General features: G+C 41.6%; 1 protein-coding gene across 3 annotated transcripts in view; it reads left to right on the top strand.

Moving 5' to 3' along the window:
* The window catches only part of hhip (hedgehog interacting protein), a 159,716-nt gene that overhangs the window by 98,206 nt on the left and 47,527 nt on the right, over positions 1-13,983 (top strand). For all 3 annotated transcript variants that reach the window (XM_072571620.1, XM_072571612.1, XM_072571629.1), the window contains exon 11: positions 3,270-3,351. In XM_072571620.1, the coding sequence (XP_072427721.1) occupies positions 3,270-3,351 (82 nt within the window). The remainder of the gene's footprint in view (positions 1-3,269; positions 3,352-13,983) is intronic.

Genomic DNA, 13,983 nt, shown 5'->3' with positions numbered 1-13,983 from the left:
AAGCAGCTGAGATAAGTGGTTCAAGCAGAAAATCCTGTTCCTGTCAGTGACATGACTGCTCCTGCAACATACTTTGTTTATGCATTGCAAGCATATTATCGTGGAATGGATTTATTGTATTTTTGGCGCCTTCCTTAATTTCCACATTTTTTATTTGAAGGTACAGTAAGATAGTATTGCAAGCATATCTATTCTGGAACAAGATCAAATTTAATGGAGCTTGTCAGTGCTTGGCAGCTTTTTAAAAGTTTTATGGAGTGGTGAATCATCGCATCTGTATCCACTGAAAGTAATTGGCTAGTCTGATTTCACAGATTATTCCTGTTGAAGGGGTTGAGAATGTGGTATTCCTTAGGTTCAATGATCTCACTTTATAATTGTGGGCATGTAATGTTTTAGTTCTAAGAATAAATATTAATTAATTAATATCAGATAAAAAGAATTTTAGATAATAAACAGTATTTAATAATAAACAGTGTGAGGACATAATGGTCGTTACTCTTCATTTCCCCCTCATCCTCCTTGCAAAACTTGCTTATAGATCTTACCCCATGTATCTAATATCTCTCATTCTTGTAGTAACTGCAGCAAGATTTATGTAAATAAAGACAAAACAAATTAAATCACCTTTAAAGCAAGTTTTCTGAAAGCCTGCCCTTAGTATGTAATTAACATATAATAAGCATAGCTGGACTCCAGTGTTTAATTTACAAGGAGATATACAATCTAAGGTTGTGTTCCTGGAATTTCAGATGTCAAGTGATGATTTGATTGGAGTTTTCAAGTTATTCATAGGAATAGATAAACTAACTACAGGAAAACTATATTTGGCAGTTGAAGAGTCTGGGGCAGAGTCTAAGGATGCAAGCTAGTCCTTTCAGGAGAGAAAATAGGGGGAGAATTTAATCAGGAAGGCCCAAATACCAAATGAAAAAATAAGTGGGCAGCTGGTACACATAATTTAATGTTAATGTTAGAAGGTAGACAACCATCCCCTGCAGCATGAAAGATCACAAGGCAGAGTAGCAGGAAGTGGCAAAACGTATCATCAAGCAATTGCTGTGTAGCTCCAAGGGGCCTAGAAAAGGCCCCTAAAATGAGTAAAGTGGTTCTGTAAGCAGGGAGCAAGTTAGCTGGGGAACAATATTTTTGAGTTTGGAAGGATATTGTCAAGGTTTCAAACCTGAAAGACTCTTAAGATGTATGAGCCAAAGTATTTGACCCATCAGTTAGTTCACGACTGATCTGATAACTTCCAACTCCTCTTTTCTGCCTTTTCTCCATAACACTTCACTTCTGATTTTAAAAGTCTGCCTGTCTCAGTCTTGAACATGCCTAATGACCCAGCCTCTGCGGTAAAGAATTCAACAGATTCACAACCTCCTGAGAGGAGAATTTCCTCCTTATCCCTGTCTTAAATGAGGTCAGAGAGACCGGGTTACAGTCCAACAGGTTTATTTGAAATCACAAGCTTTCAGAGCCCTGCTCCGAAACCTGATTTCACCTGATGAAGGAGCTTGTGATTTCAAATAAACCTCTTGGACTATAACCCGATGTCATGTGACTTCTGACATTGTCTACCTCAGTCCAACACTGGCACCTCTAGATTTGTCTTAAATAGGTGATCCTTTACAGGAAGAATTTGTCCCTGGTGTTTGAGTTTCCCACAGGGGAAACCATTTCTCTGTATCCAGCCTGTTAAGCCCCCTAACAATCTTGTACAAAGTTAAAAATCACACAACACCAGGTTATAGTCCAACAGGTTTAATTAGAAGCACTAGCTTTCGGAGCGACGCACCTTCATCAGGTGAATCACCTGATGAAGGAGCGTCGCTCCGAAAGCTAGTGCTTCCAATTAAACCTGTTGGACTATAACCTGGTGTTGTGTGATTTTTAACTTTGTACACCCCAGTCCAACACCGGCATCTCCGAATCATGACAACAATCTTGTATGTTTCCATAAAGTCTCTTACCATTCTTCAAAACTCCATTGAATACAGAATCAACCTACTCAACTTCTTTTCATAAGACAATCCCCCTATATCTAGAATTAACCCACACTGAACCTTCTCTGAGCCTGCAGTCCCTGTGTATTTTTCTATATATAAAGGAACCAGAACTCTACAGTATTCCAGGTCTTGTCTAACCCATACCTTGTATAGGTCTCCCAAGACTTCCCTATTTTTGTGTTCCATTCCCTTTGAAATAATGGCCAACAGTCCATTTGCCTTCCCTGTTATTTACTGAACTCACGTGCTAGCTTTTTTGTGATTTGTGTCCAAGCACTCCCTACTCGAGTTTCCTGCAGTCTTTGTCTGTTCAAAAAATATTCAGATGTCATCTTCGAAACTTTAGAATCTTTTATTCCATCATTCAGCCCCTCATGATTCTGTATGATGTCCTGGGATCCACACCACTCTCACACCTCTCCAATCAAATCCTGAATCCCATTCCCCCCCCACCTCCCCCACCAATTACTCTCTCCCCTCTCCTGATCTTTTCCCTTTAGCTCAGTGTTCACCAGACACAGTCACTCATGTATGATCTGAATGGGCCACCTCAACTAATGCACCACATCTTAACAAGTTCTAAATCAGATTGCACAAATTTTCTATTTGTTGTTGGCTTAATTTTGATTTTATTTGGATAACTTGTGATTTAGTGAGTATTTGTGGCCTGTAATTGTAAAGATGTTTCTGTCACTGGAAACCAAGATTCCCAGATCAGTTCTGATTTAATCTCTTAAACTCAACCCACCATTTGGAAGCTGATGTTTTGGCTCCCATCTGATTAGCCAGCGCACCCATTAGAGATGCCAGTTCTGATGGCACTGTTAAGTTCTTCTGTAGGATATATTCCACACACAAACAGTAGTAGAAGTTTGAACTCTCTTCTACAACAGCAATTGATGCGAGATCAATTGTAAATTTTAAATAAGAATGATGGGTTTTTATTATCCTGGGCAAAAACAGGTATGTGACATTAGGTCACAGACAATCCGTAATCTCATATAATGGTGGTACAGGTTTAAGGGACTAAATAGTTGACTCGTATGTTCCTACAGTTGACTTTGAGTCATTGTAAAAAAATGTGTATGTGTTGACTTGATTTGACATCTTTGTTTACAGAAAGATAAGTGGCTTTTGAATGAAAAGAAAATTAATAATCATGAACTTTCTTAATGGATATGAATAATGCATTAATAAACAATAATACACAGACTGCCTGAAGGCAATGGGTTTGAAAACTTTCTAATTTGGTGTTCGCAGGTGAGGTGTACATTTTGGCAAGCAGCAAGAGTGTGACAGAAGCACATAGTGGAAAGGTTTACAAATTGATTGATCCAAAAAGGTACAGCCCTTATGTATTCATGGACCACATATGCAGTTTATACCCCACATGGTATAAGTCGGTGTCATTATATTAGCAGATGATATAAAGAATGAGTGAAAATGACACAGAGAGCACCATCAAGCTATTCAATTATGGGGTAAAAGATCATCTAGTATCTGTATTTTGTTAACCATTAAATCTTAGGCACAAGTAAAGCTTATGTCATTGTACCTGCCATAGGAAAGCCTCAGAATTTGAGAACACGTCTTTAAAATTTTATGCATTTCACTTTAACCACATAATTACAGAAAATTCAGGGAGGATTAAAAGGAGTTCCTGTTTTTGCTTGTTTCAAAAGTCATTAGAGCAGAATTAATGCCAGTTTGATTGGTTACTGTTATGAATCCATAAAACAATGACGATAAAATCTGGTTGTTATTGCTTTTACTGACGTAGATCATCATAAAAAATAGTGGTCTAGATGTCAAGATTACTTTTGAATTTACACTCTAATATAGAATATGATGCATGTTGAACAATCTGAGGAGATCCTGTCTCCCATGCTAACTAATTTAAAATGTTTTAGAACCATCAGCTCAGAACAGCTAAGTTTATTTTCATCATTTTTATAGTTTTATTGTAGATCATTATTATTATCTCCTGTCATCCTTAATGTACTTTTGAGATCATTGGTTTACTAGCACTGGTTTAAAGGGTGGCACGGTGGCACAGTGGTTAGCACTGCTACCTCACAGCACTAGAGACCTGGATTCAATTCCCGCCTCAGGCAACTGTCTGTGCGGAGTTTACACTTTCTCCCTTTGTCTGTGTGGGTTTGCTCTGGTTTCCTCCCACAATCCAAAAATGTGTAGTTTAGCTGAATTGGCCATGCCAAAATGCCCATAGTGTTAGGTGAAGGGGTAAATGTAGGGGAATGGTTCTGGGTGGGTTGCTCTTCGAAGGGTCGATGTGGACTTGTTGGGCCGAAGGGCCTGTTTCCACACTGTATCTAATCTATACAGGAGATGTCTGGTCTCAGTTTTGCACTGTTTATGATTGACCACATTATGTATATCTTTCATTGCTGTTAGATGTCATAGAATTGTGGAATCCCTACAGTTTGTCCCATCAAGTCTCACTGACCCACCAAACAGCATCCCACCCAGACCCATCCTATCCATCTAACCCTGCATGTCCCATGGCCAGTCCACCTAATCTGCACATCTTTAGATTGTAGGAGGAAACCAGAGCATCTGGAGGAAAACCACACTCATATTGGAAAACGTGCAAACTCCACACAGACACTCGTTCAAGGGTAGAATCAAACTCGGGTCCCTGGCACTGTGAGGCAGCAGTGCTAATTACTGAGCCACCATCTGCCCCAAGATTAGTACCTTACATTGGTGACAGTGATGGTAAACTTCAAGAATTTGCATACACATTTGGGGTTAAATTTTTGTCCGGTGCAGAGGTGTATTTTGATCTCCAAATAGCCACACTTTATCCCCACTCCATTTTCTGTAGGAGCATTCTGGAACATTTTGAAAGAAACGTGGCACAGTGGTTAACACTGCTGCCTCACAGCGCCAGATACCCAGGTTCAATTCCTGCTTCAGGTGGCTGACTGTGTGGAGTTTGCACGTTCTGCCTGTGTCTGCGTGGGTTTCCTCCGGGTGCTCCAGTTTCCTCCCACAGTCCAAAGGTGTGCAGGTCAGGTGAATTGGCCATGCTAAATTGCCCGTAGTGTTAGGTTAGGGGTAAGGGTGGGTTGCACTTCGGCGGGTCGGTGTGGACTTGTTGGGCCGAAGGGCCTGTTTCCACACTGTAATGTAATGTAATCTAATCTAAACGTGAGGAGTGTTTTTACACTTTCAAATGTCACAATTGGGTTTTGCATTTCACGTAAATGTGTTGCACACAATATTCCAAACGTGGCCTAACCAGTGTCCTGTACAGCCGCAAATGACCTCTCAAGTCCTATACTCAATGCTCTGTTCAATAAAGGAAAACATATCAAGCGCCTTCTTCACTGTCCTAATCACCGGCGACTCCACTTTCAAGGAACTATGAGCCTGCACTCCAAGGTCTCTTCATTAAGCAACATTCCCCAGGACCTTACCATTAAGTGTATATGTCCTGCTCTGATTTGCCTTTCCAAATGCAGCACTTTACATTTATCTAAATTAAACTCCATCTGCCACTCCTCAGCCTATTGGCCCATCTGATTAAGATCTCTTTGTTCTCTGAGGTAACCTTCTTTGCTGTCCACGACACCTCCATTTTTGGTTAAAAATCACACAACGCCAAGTTATAGTCCAACAGATTTATTTGGAGGCACTAGCTTTCGGAGCGCTGCTCCTTCATCGGGTAGTTGTCCAATTTTGGTGTCATCTACAAATTTACTAACTATACCTCCCATGTTCACATCCAAATTATTTACATAAATGATGAAAAGTAGAGGACCCAGCACCGATCCTTGTGGCACACGTCTGGTCACAGGCCTCCATCTGAAAAACAACTCTCCACCACTACCCTCAGTCATCTACCTTCAAGCCAGTTCTGTATCCAAATGGCTAGTTCTCACTGTTTTCCATGTGACTTACCTTGCTAATCAGTCTACCATGAGGAATCTTGTCGAACGCCTTACTGAAGTCCATATAGATCATGTCCACCGCTCTGCCTTCATCAATCCTCTTCGTTACTTTTCAAAAACCTCAATAAAGTTTGTGAGACATGATTTCCCATGCACAAAGCCAAGTTGACTATCCCTAATCAGTCCTTGCTTTTCCAAATCCATGTAAATTCTGTCCCTCACCGATGTCAGGCTCACCGGTCTGTAATTCCCTGGCTTTTCCTTACCACCTTTCTTAAATAGTGGCACCATGTTAGCCAACCTCCAGTCTTCCAGCACCTCACCTGTGACTATCGATAATACAAATATCTCAGCACAAGACCCAACAATCACTTCCCTAGATTCTTACAGAATTCTAGGGTACACCTGATCAGGTCCTTGGGATTTATCCACTTTTATGTGTTTTAAGACATCCAGCCCCTCTTCCTCTGTAATATGGACATTTTTAAAGATGTCGCCATCTTTTTTTCCCACATTCTGTATCTTCTATGTCCTTCTCCACAGTAAACATTGATGTAAAATACTCATTTAGTATCTCCTCTGTCTCCTGTGGTTCCACCCATAGGCTGCCTTCCTGATCTTTGAGGGGCCCTAGTTACCCTTTTGTCCTTAATATATTTATAAAATCCCTTTGGATTCTCCTTAAACCTGTTTGCCAAAGTTATCTCATGCCCCATCTTTGCCTTCCTGATTTCCTTCTTAAGTATACTCCTGCTACCTTTATATTCTGCTTAGGATTCACTCGATCTTTGCTGTCCAAACCTGACATATGCTTCTGTCTTTTTCTTAACCAAAACCTCAATTTTTCTCGTCATCCAGCGTTCACTGCATCCACCAGCCTTGCATTTCACCCTAAGAGACCTTGGAGTGCAGGTTAAAAGTGGAGTCGCAGGTAGATAGGATAGTGAAGGAGGCGTCTGGTATGTTTTCCTTTATTGGACAGATAATTGAGTATAAGAGTTGGAAGGTCGTGTTGTGGCTGTACAGGACATTGGTTAGGCCACTTTGGAATATTGTGTGTAATTCTGGTCGCCTTTCTATCAGAAGGATGTTGTGAAGCTTGAAAGGGTTTAGAAAAGATTTACAAGGATGTGGCCAGGGTTGGAGGATTTGAGCTATAGGGAAAGGCTGAACAGGCTGGGGCTGTTTTCCCTGGAGTGTAAGAGGCTTATAGAGGTTTATAAAATTATGAGGGGCATGGATAGGGTAAATAGACAAGGTCTTTTGCTTGGCTTGTGGGAGTCCAGAACTAGAGGGCATAGGTTTAGGGTGAGAGGGGAAAAGTTTAAAAGGAACCTAAGAGACAACGTTTTCACGCAGAGGGTGGTGTGTGTAAGAAATGAGCTGCCAGAGGAACTGGTGGAGGCTGGTACAATTACAACATTTAAGAGGTATCTGGATGGGTGTATGAATAGGAATGGTTTGCAGGGATATAGGCCAAGTGCTAGAAAATGGGAGTAGATTAGGTTAGGATATCTAGTCAGCATGGACAAGTTGGATCAAAGGATCTGTTTCTGTGCTGTTCATTTTTATGACTCTCTGAGTTGTTAGTGTCACGATTGCCCATAGGGATCCATTCGTTAAGGGTAAGTTGATGCTTGTATGAACCAGCATTCTGTATTTGTTCTGTTGTATTATAGTGCTTTTTCAATGGCGAGTGCACCATAAGGCAATGAAAAATGTTACAATGTGCCCTATCAAGCTGTCCCTTCATGTTTTCTGCTAAGTCTTAAATGGCTCTAGCTGATGTAAAAAGTTAGTTTTGATACTTAAAAACGTCTAACCACTTTCTCCCTCACATCAGTTGGAAGAGACTTTGCTTTGAAATTGAAGTCAGCACCTTCTGTTCTTTCCATTCAGGAGAGTATTATTGATGGGAAAGGCGTGGTCATTATCAGTGCACGGCTCAGTTTCGAATGCTAATGCTTTTGTAGCACAGTATGTGTTCTTTCTGTTCATCTGAGAATGAATGACAGTTTCAAGCACCTGTATTAACAAAATTCATTCAGTGCGATTTCTAATTGACACAGTTAATTAGCCTCACCCCTCTCCACTCCCGAGGCACCTTGCCTCACTCCTAAAATGTCAATTTTCCTGCTCCTTGGATGCTGCCTGACGTGCTGTGCTTTTCCAGCACCACTCTAATCTCGACAGTTAATAGGATTACAAATAATGCAACTTCTGTTTAAGTGGCAGAATACATGTTTTCTGTATCCTTTTATTAAATGGTGAGAGGTTCATTGTTTCCCATAATTGTTTTTCCATTCAAATTACATGGAATCCAAGGACTGGGCAAGAGGCTATGTGGGAGACACAAGGTTGCTGGGGTGGAATAGATGATCTGAGGAGCCATGGGATGGCATTATGGATCGAGGGAATGCAAATGGTGAGGGCTGAGGTTTAAGGTCTTTGGGATCTTTAAACCCTGTGGCAAGCTGGAATACTCTATTGAGGAATCAAAGCGGATGATGCTCTTTTGCCCACCTCCAAATCCACACTTATCCTACTCTCCAACATGGCCCACAAGTTGCACTGTGAACCTTACCACTGTGTGAATAAAAATGGCAGGTGCGCAGTTTGTGTGTTATGGAAATGTGCAGTTAGGTTTTTCTACATCCAGCAGTAGGTTTGCCTTTAGTTGCATGTTTTAATGTAGTTCTAGTGGTAAGTTATTCATAAAGTACTTCATAAAATGCATGATTTAGAATTGGGTGGTTAATACATGTACAATTGTCTCAACCCAGATATTGATAAAATCTGTTTTCAAAGTAAAAATCATGAGGCAGAGAGGCGATGAGTCACATTTCTAATATACCTATTTCACTTTGTTTATATTCAGAAATTCAACTATTTACAGTCACGAAGATATATATACTCTCTGAGAGTAGGCTTTGACTTCTTTACTTCACTCTGCCTGAAGAAGCATATGGTCAAAAGTCAAACAATACCAGGCTATAGTCCAACAGGTTTATTTGAAATTATAAACTTTCGGAGGTATAAGACACAATATTTATAAGCAAAATGTTAACAACTTCAAAACTAGCTTTCCTATTTGAATCCTTTAATCAGTTAGGAGGTAGACTGCTGATTAAAATGCAAAATCCAGCTTCCTTTCAAGTCTTTGTCACTAGATAATTAAAGGTTTTATCAAGGTGTTAGAGGTGATATCCCAGGATAGACCACGCACTTTAGGTATGAGGTCCCACTTCGAATCTGTCCAATGTTTTAAGTTGAGGTCAGTTTTTTTTTACAGAATGCAATAAATGAATGAAATAATTCCTCCCAGTCTGTGTGTATGGGTGGGGGTGACAGACAGTATGTGTGTGTGTGCATGTGTGTGAGTGAGAGAGTGTGTTTGCATGTGTGAGAGAGAGTGTGTGCATTTGTGAGTGACAGAGTGTGTGAGAGAGTGTGTGTATGAGAGTGAGCGTGTGTGAGAGAGTGAGGGTGTGTGGAAGTGTGTGAGTGTGTCTGAGTGTGCATGTGAGAGAGAATGCATGCGTGTGTGAGAGTGTGTGTGTGCGCATGTGTGAGTGAGAGTGTATGGTGTGGTGGGATTGCCTGTAGTGTGACATGAACCCAAGATCACAGTTGAGGCCGTTCTCACCGATACGGAACTTAGCTATCAGCCTCTGCCCAGCGATTTTGCGTTGTTGCATATCTCAAAGTCTGTCTTGGAGGACACTCACCCAAAGATCGGAGGTTGAATGTCCTGGACCGCCATAGTGTTCCCCCACTAGGAGGAAACCCCACTGTGTGTTGATTATTGCACAGTATCCATTCATCTGTTGTCGTAGTGTCAGCATAGTCTCGCCAATGTACCATGCCTTGGGGCATCCTTGCCTGCATTGTATAAGATAGAGAACATTGGCCCAGTCACATGAGTACCTGCCATGTACATAGTGGGTGGCGTTCCCACGTGTGATGGTAGTATCCATGTCAATGGTCTGACATGTCTTGATTTTGTGGTCATGTTGACTGTACCCCTTGAGGGTACCGTACCCCTCACCTGTGATCTTGGATTCATGTCATGTTACAGGTAAATCCCACCACACTACATACTCCCACACCCAGACTCACTACACGCACGCGCGCACACACACAGGCCCTCTCCCACACACAAATACTTATACTCACACATATACACACACACGCACACATTTACACACAATCTCAAATGCATACACATGCACACTTGCACTCTCCCAAATATACACACACACACACTCTTGCACTGTCTCAAATGTGCACACACACCCTCTCTCTCAAATGCACATGCGCACGCGCGCGCACACTCAAATGTTCATATATGCCCGCGCACACACATACACATACACACGCTAAGGGGAATTATTTCATTCAAGATTCATTTCTGTCTAAAAGTAAAACCTGACCTCAGCTTAAAACATAGATTCAAAGCGGGACCTCACAGCTAAAGTTCATTGTCTATCCTGAGATATCATCTCTTGTACATGGATAAAACCTTCAGTTATCTAGGGACAAAGACTTGAAAGGAATCTGGATTTTGCATTTTGATCAGTAGTATATCTCTTAACTGATTAAAGCATTCAACAAGTGCAGCTAGTTTTAAAGCTGTTAACGTTTTGCTTGTACATACTATGTCTTAAACTTCTCTATCATACCACACCTGAGGAAGGAGCTGAGTTCCAAAAGCTTGCAACTTCAAATAAACCCATTGGACTATGACCTGGTATCGTTTGATTTTTGACCTTGTCCACCCCAGTCCAACTCCGGCACCTCCACGTCATGAAGAAGTATGTGCAGCTACTTGGTCAGGTGAATTGACCATCCTAAATTGCCCATAGTGTAGGTAAGGGGTAGATGTAGGGGTATGGGTGGGTTGCGCTTCGGCAGGGCGGTGTGCACTTGTTGGGCCGAAGGGCCTGTTTCCACACTGTAAGTAATCTAATCTAATCTAAGCACAGGGATTGGAAAGTAGAAAATTAAGAAATAACATAAATTTAGGACTGTAGATCCTGATTAGCTATTATCAGAATACTGAAATGTCTACATCTATTTCTTGATTTCATACATAAACCCCATTTGATCCTCATAATTGTTGCAAGAAAGAACCACAACTCCCCAAAATTTATTTAAGTATTTTTTTGTTCAACTAGTGCTAAGCACTGACCTCTACAAGGGACAACACATCCATCTTAGGACAAGCCAAACAAAGACACACATGAGAATTTCTAGAAGCACGGCATTCCAACAGGAACTCTATCAACAAACACATTGACTTGGATCCTATTTACCACCCCCTGAGAAAAGGAACAGGAAATGACATAACCACAGGAAATGGCATCATCAACCCAAGGAAACCTAAACACACAAATAGAAAGCAGGCCATACCACGAATGCTTCATCCAGAGGTTCACTGATGATGTTACCTTGTATGGTGACAAAATGTCTGAAATTGAACCCTCCAGCTCAGCGAGCAAACTTACATCCAGAACTAACCTCTAATTCAGAGCGGCAACTTTTCAAGGGTTTCCCACTTAAGTTTTATTTAACATGTAGGCCTGAATTTTCTCTGTAAAAATGTTCTGATTTGGGTTCCAGATTGGGGGCGGTGGGGGGGTGCTGGGCAGTAATTGGAATCAGGTCAAGCCACAGAGGCTACCAGGTGTGAAGTAAGCACTGTAAAAAGCCAGCTTTGGTGCTTGGGGCCTTGCAAGGGAATGAAGCAAAATCATTCCTCACCCCTCATACCCTCTCAACCAACACACCCAATATCCAATATCCACATATCCAATCCATGCCTTCTCGTGACCCCTCCCTTCGATCTGCATACGGTCCTTGATACAGAAGAAAACCGAAGATCAGAATACTATTTACGGAGGACCCTCAATTATCCAAGGGACAGGGCGGGGAGTGTTTCATTCGGTTAATCGAATTCCGGATAATCAAATGCCAGACAACATAGTTTAGCCGAGCATCGGGACCTTATGATCTTGCCGGATAATCCGATATTTGGATAATCGAATGCTGGATAATCGAGGCTCTTCTGTAAATGGAGAAAATCTGCAGAAAGCTACTATGAGAGTACTTGTGCAAGAAACATAGAAAGCAAGCCACACAGCTGCAACAGGTAATCGGGTAGGCGAATGGAATATAGGCCCTTATTTCAAGGGGTTTAGAGTATAAGAGTAGGGTAAGTCTTCCTGTAAGTGTTGAAAGCACACCTGGAACACTGCAGCAATCTTGGTCCTCTTATCTAAGGAAATACTATTTCATTTGGAGGCAGGTCAGAGAATGTTCACGTGAGTGATCTCTGGAATGGAGGGATTGTCTCATAAACAGAGGCTAAGCGATTTGGGATTATACTCACTGGAGTTTAGAAAAATGAAAGGTGATGTCATTGTAAAATACAGGCTTTTTAATGGGTTGGCAGGGTAAATACTGGTAGGATGTTTTCCCCTCAGGTGAGAGTCAAGGACCAAAGGGCGCACTCTGAGTATATAGGTGCACCAATTTAAGATTGTGATGAGGAGCAATTTCTTCAGCTCAGAGGTTTGAGAGTTATACAACATGAAAACAGATCCTTTGGTCCATCTCATCCATGCTGACCAGCTATCCTAACTGATCTAGTCCCATTTGTCAGCATTTGGCCCACATCCCTCTAAACCCTTTCAATACACGTATTCATCCAGATGCTTTTTTAAATGTTGGAATTGTACCAGCCTCCACCACTTCCTCTGGCAGAAGTGGGTATTGTGGATGCTGGAGATTAGAGTGGTGCTGGAAGAAGTGAGGACTGCAGATGCTGGAGATCAGAGCTGAAAAATGTGTTGCTGGAAAACACAGCAGGTCAGGCAGCATCCAAGGAGCAGGAGAATCGACGTTTCGGGCATAAGCCCTTCATCCGGAATGCCACTTCCTCTGGCAGATTGTTCTCTACATGCGCCACCCACTGCATGAAAAACTTGCCCCTTGGGTCCCTTTTAAATCTTTTCCCTCTCACCTTAAACCTATCTAGTTTTGGATTCCCCCTGTCCTGGGAAAAAAGACCTTAGCTATTCACCCTATCCATGCCCTTCATGACTTTATAAAGTCACCTGTCAGTTTTCCGACGCTCCAGGGGAAAAAGCCTCAGCCTATCCAGCCTCTCCCTATGGCTTAAACCCGACAATCCTAGCAACATTTTTTCTGAACCCTTTCAAGTTTAACAACATCTTTCCTATGGCAAGGAGACCAGAGTTGAACGCAGTATTCTAAAGGTGGCTTAATCAAGGTCTGGTCCAGTACAACATGACATCCCATCTCCAATACTCAAGGGCTATGAGGCCAAAGTCCTTGTGAAATAGATCAACTCTTGATCAGCGGGGGAAACACAGGAATGCAGATATGGGGAATGTTAGATCAACCAGCCATCGTTCTTTTGAATGGAGGAACAGAACAAGGAACCAAATAGTTTGCGCCTATTCGTCCTTCTTATGATCTTGCTAACCAATGGCCCCACACACCCTCCATGCCAACCTATGCAACTGTACCCAGCCAATTGTCCTTTATAGCCATTACACCAACTTACTGTCATCTCATGTCCAACCATGCTCATCAGCCACCACTCTTATCCCTTACGTCCTCCATAACAATGCATTCATTATCCACAATAACAGAGCTCAGGATCCATGCTGAGATGAAATACAGTAAAGTTCGAATTGTCTATTGATGAATTCATTATTTTGAAAGCAGAACTGATTTTTAAACCTCACTATATTTAAATTGCATCAACGATTTGATTTGTTAAAACAAAACAATTATTTGTTATCTTAGTCTCATGCCCAAGACCTGGAGTTTTCACTCAAACTGTGAGTTGCCAGGCATCCACTGAGGTTGTGAAATCAGACATGCAGAACAATCCTATAATTATTGCACTCAGACCTATGGCAACAGAATAGAAAGGTTTGTGGTAACAGGCAGGGTGAAATAGCCGGCAGATCCATTCTCTAAAACTGCAGATGTTTTTTTTTATTTAAAGACCAAGAGATTAAAAT

Source organism: Chiloscyllium punctatum, chromosome 1 (assembly GCF_047496795.1).
Source record: "Chiloscyllium punctatum isolate Juve2018m chromosome 1, sChiPun1.3, whole genome shotgun sequence".
NCBI classification, from domain to species: domain Eukaryota; kingdom Metazoa; phylum Chordata; class Chondrichthyes; order Orectolobiformes; family Hemiscylliidae; genus Chiloscyllium; species Chiloscyllium punctatum.
The sequence above is the reverse complement of the archived record's forward strand: the minus strand, read 5'-3'. Positions and strand labels throughout refer to the sequence as shown.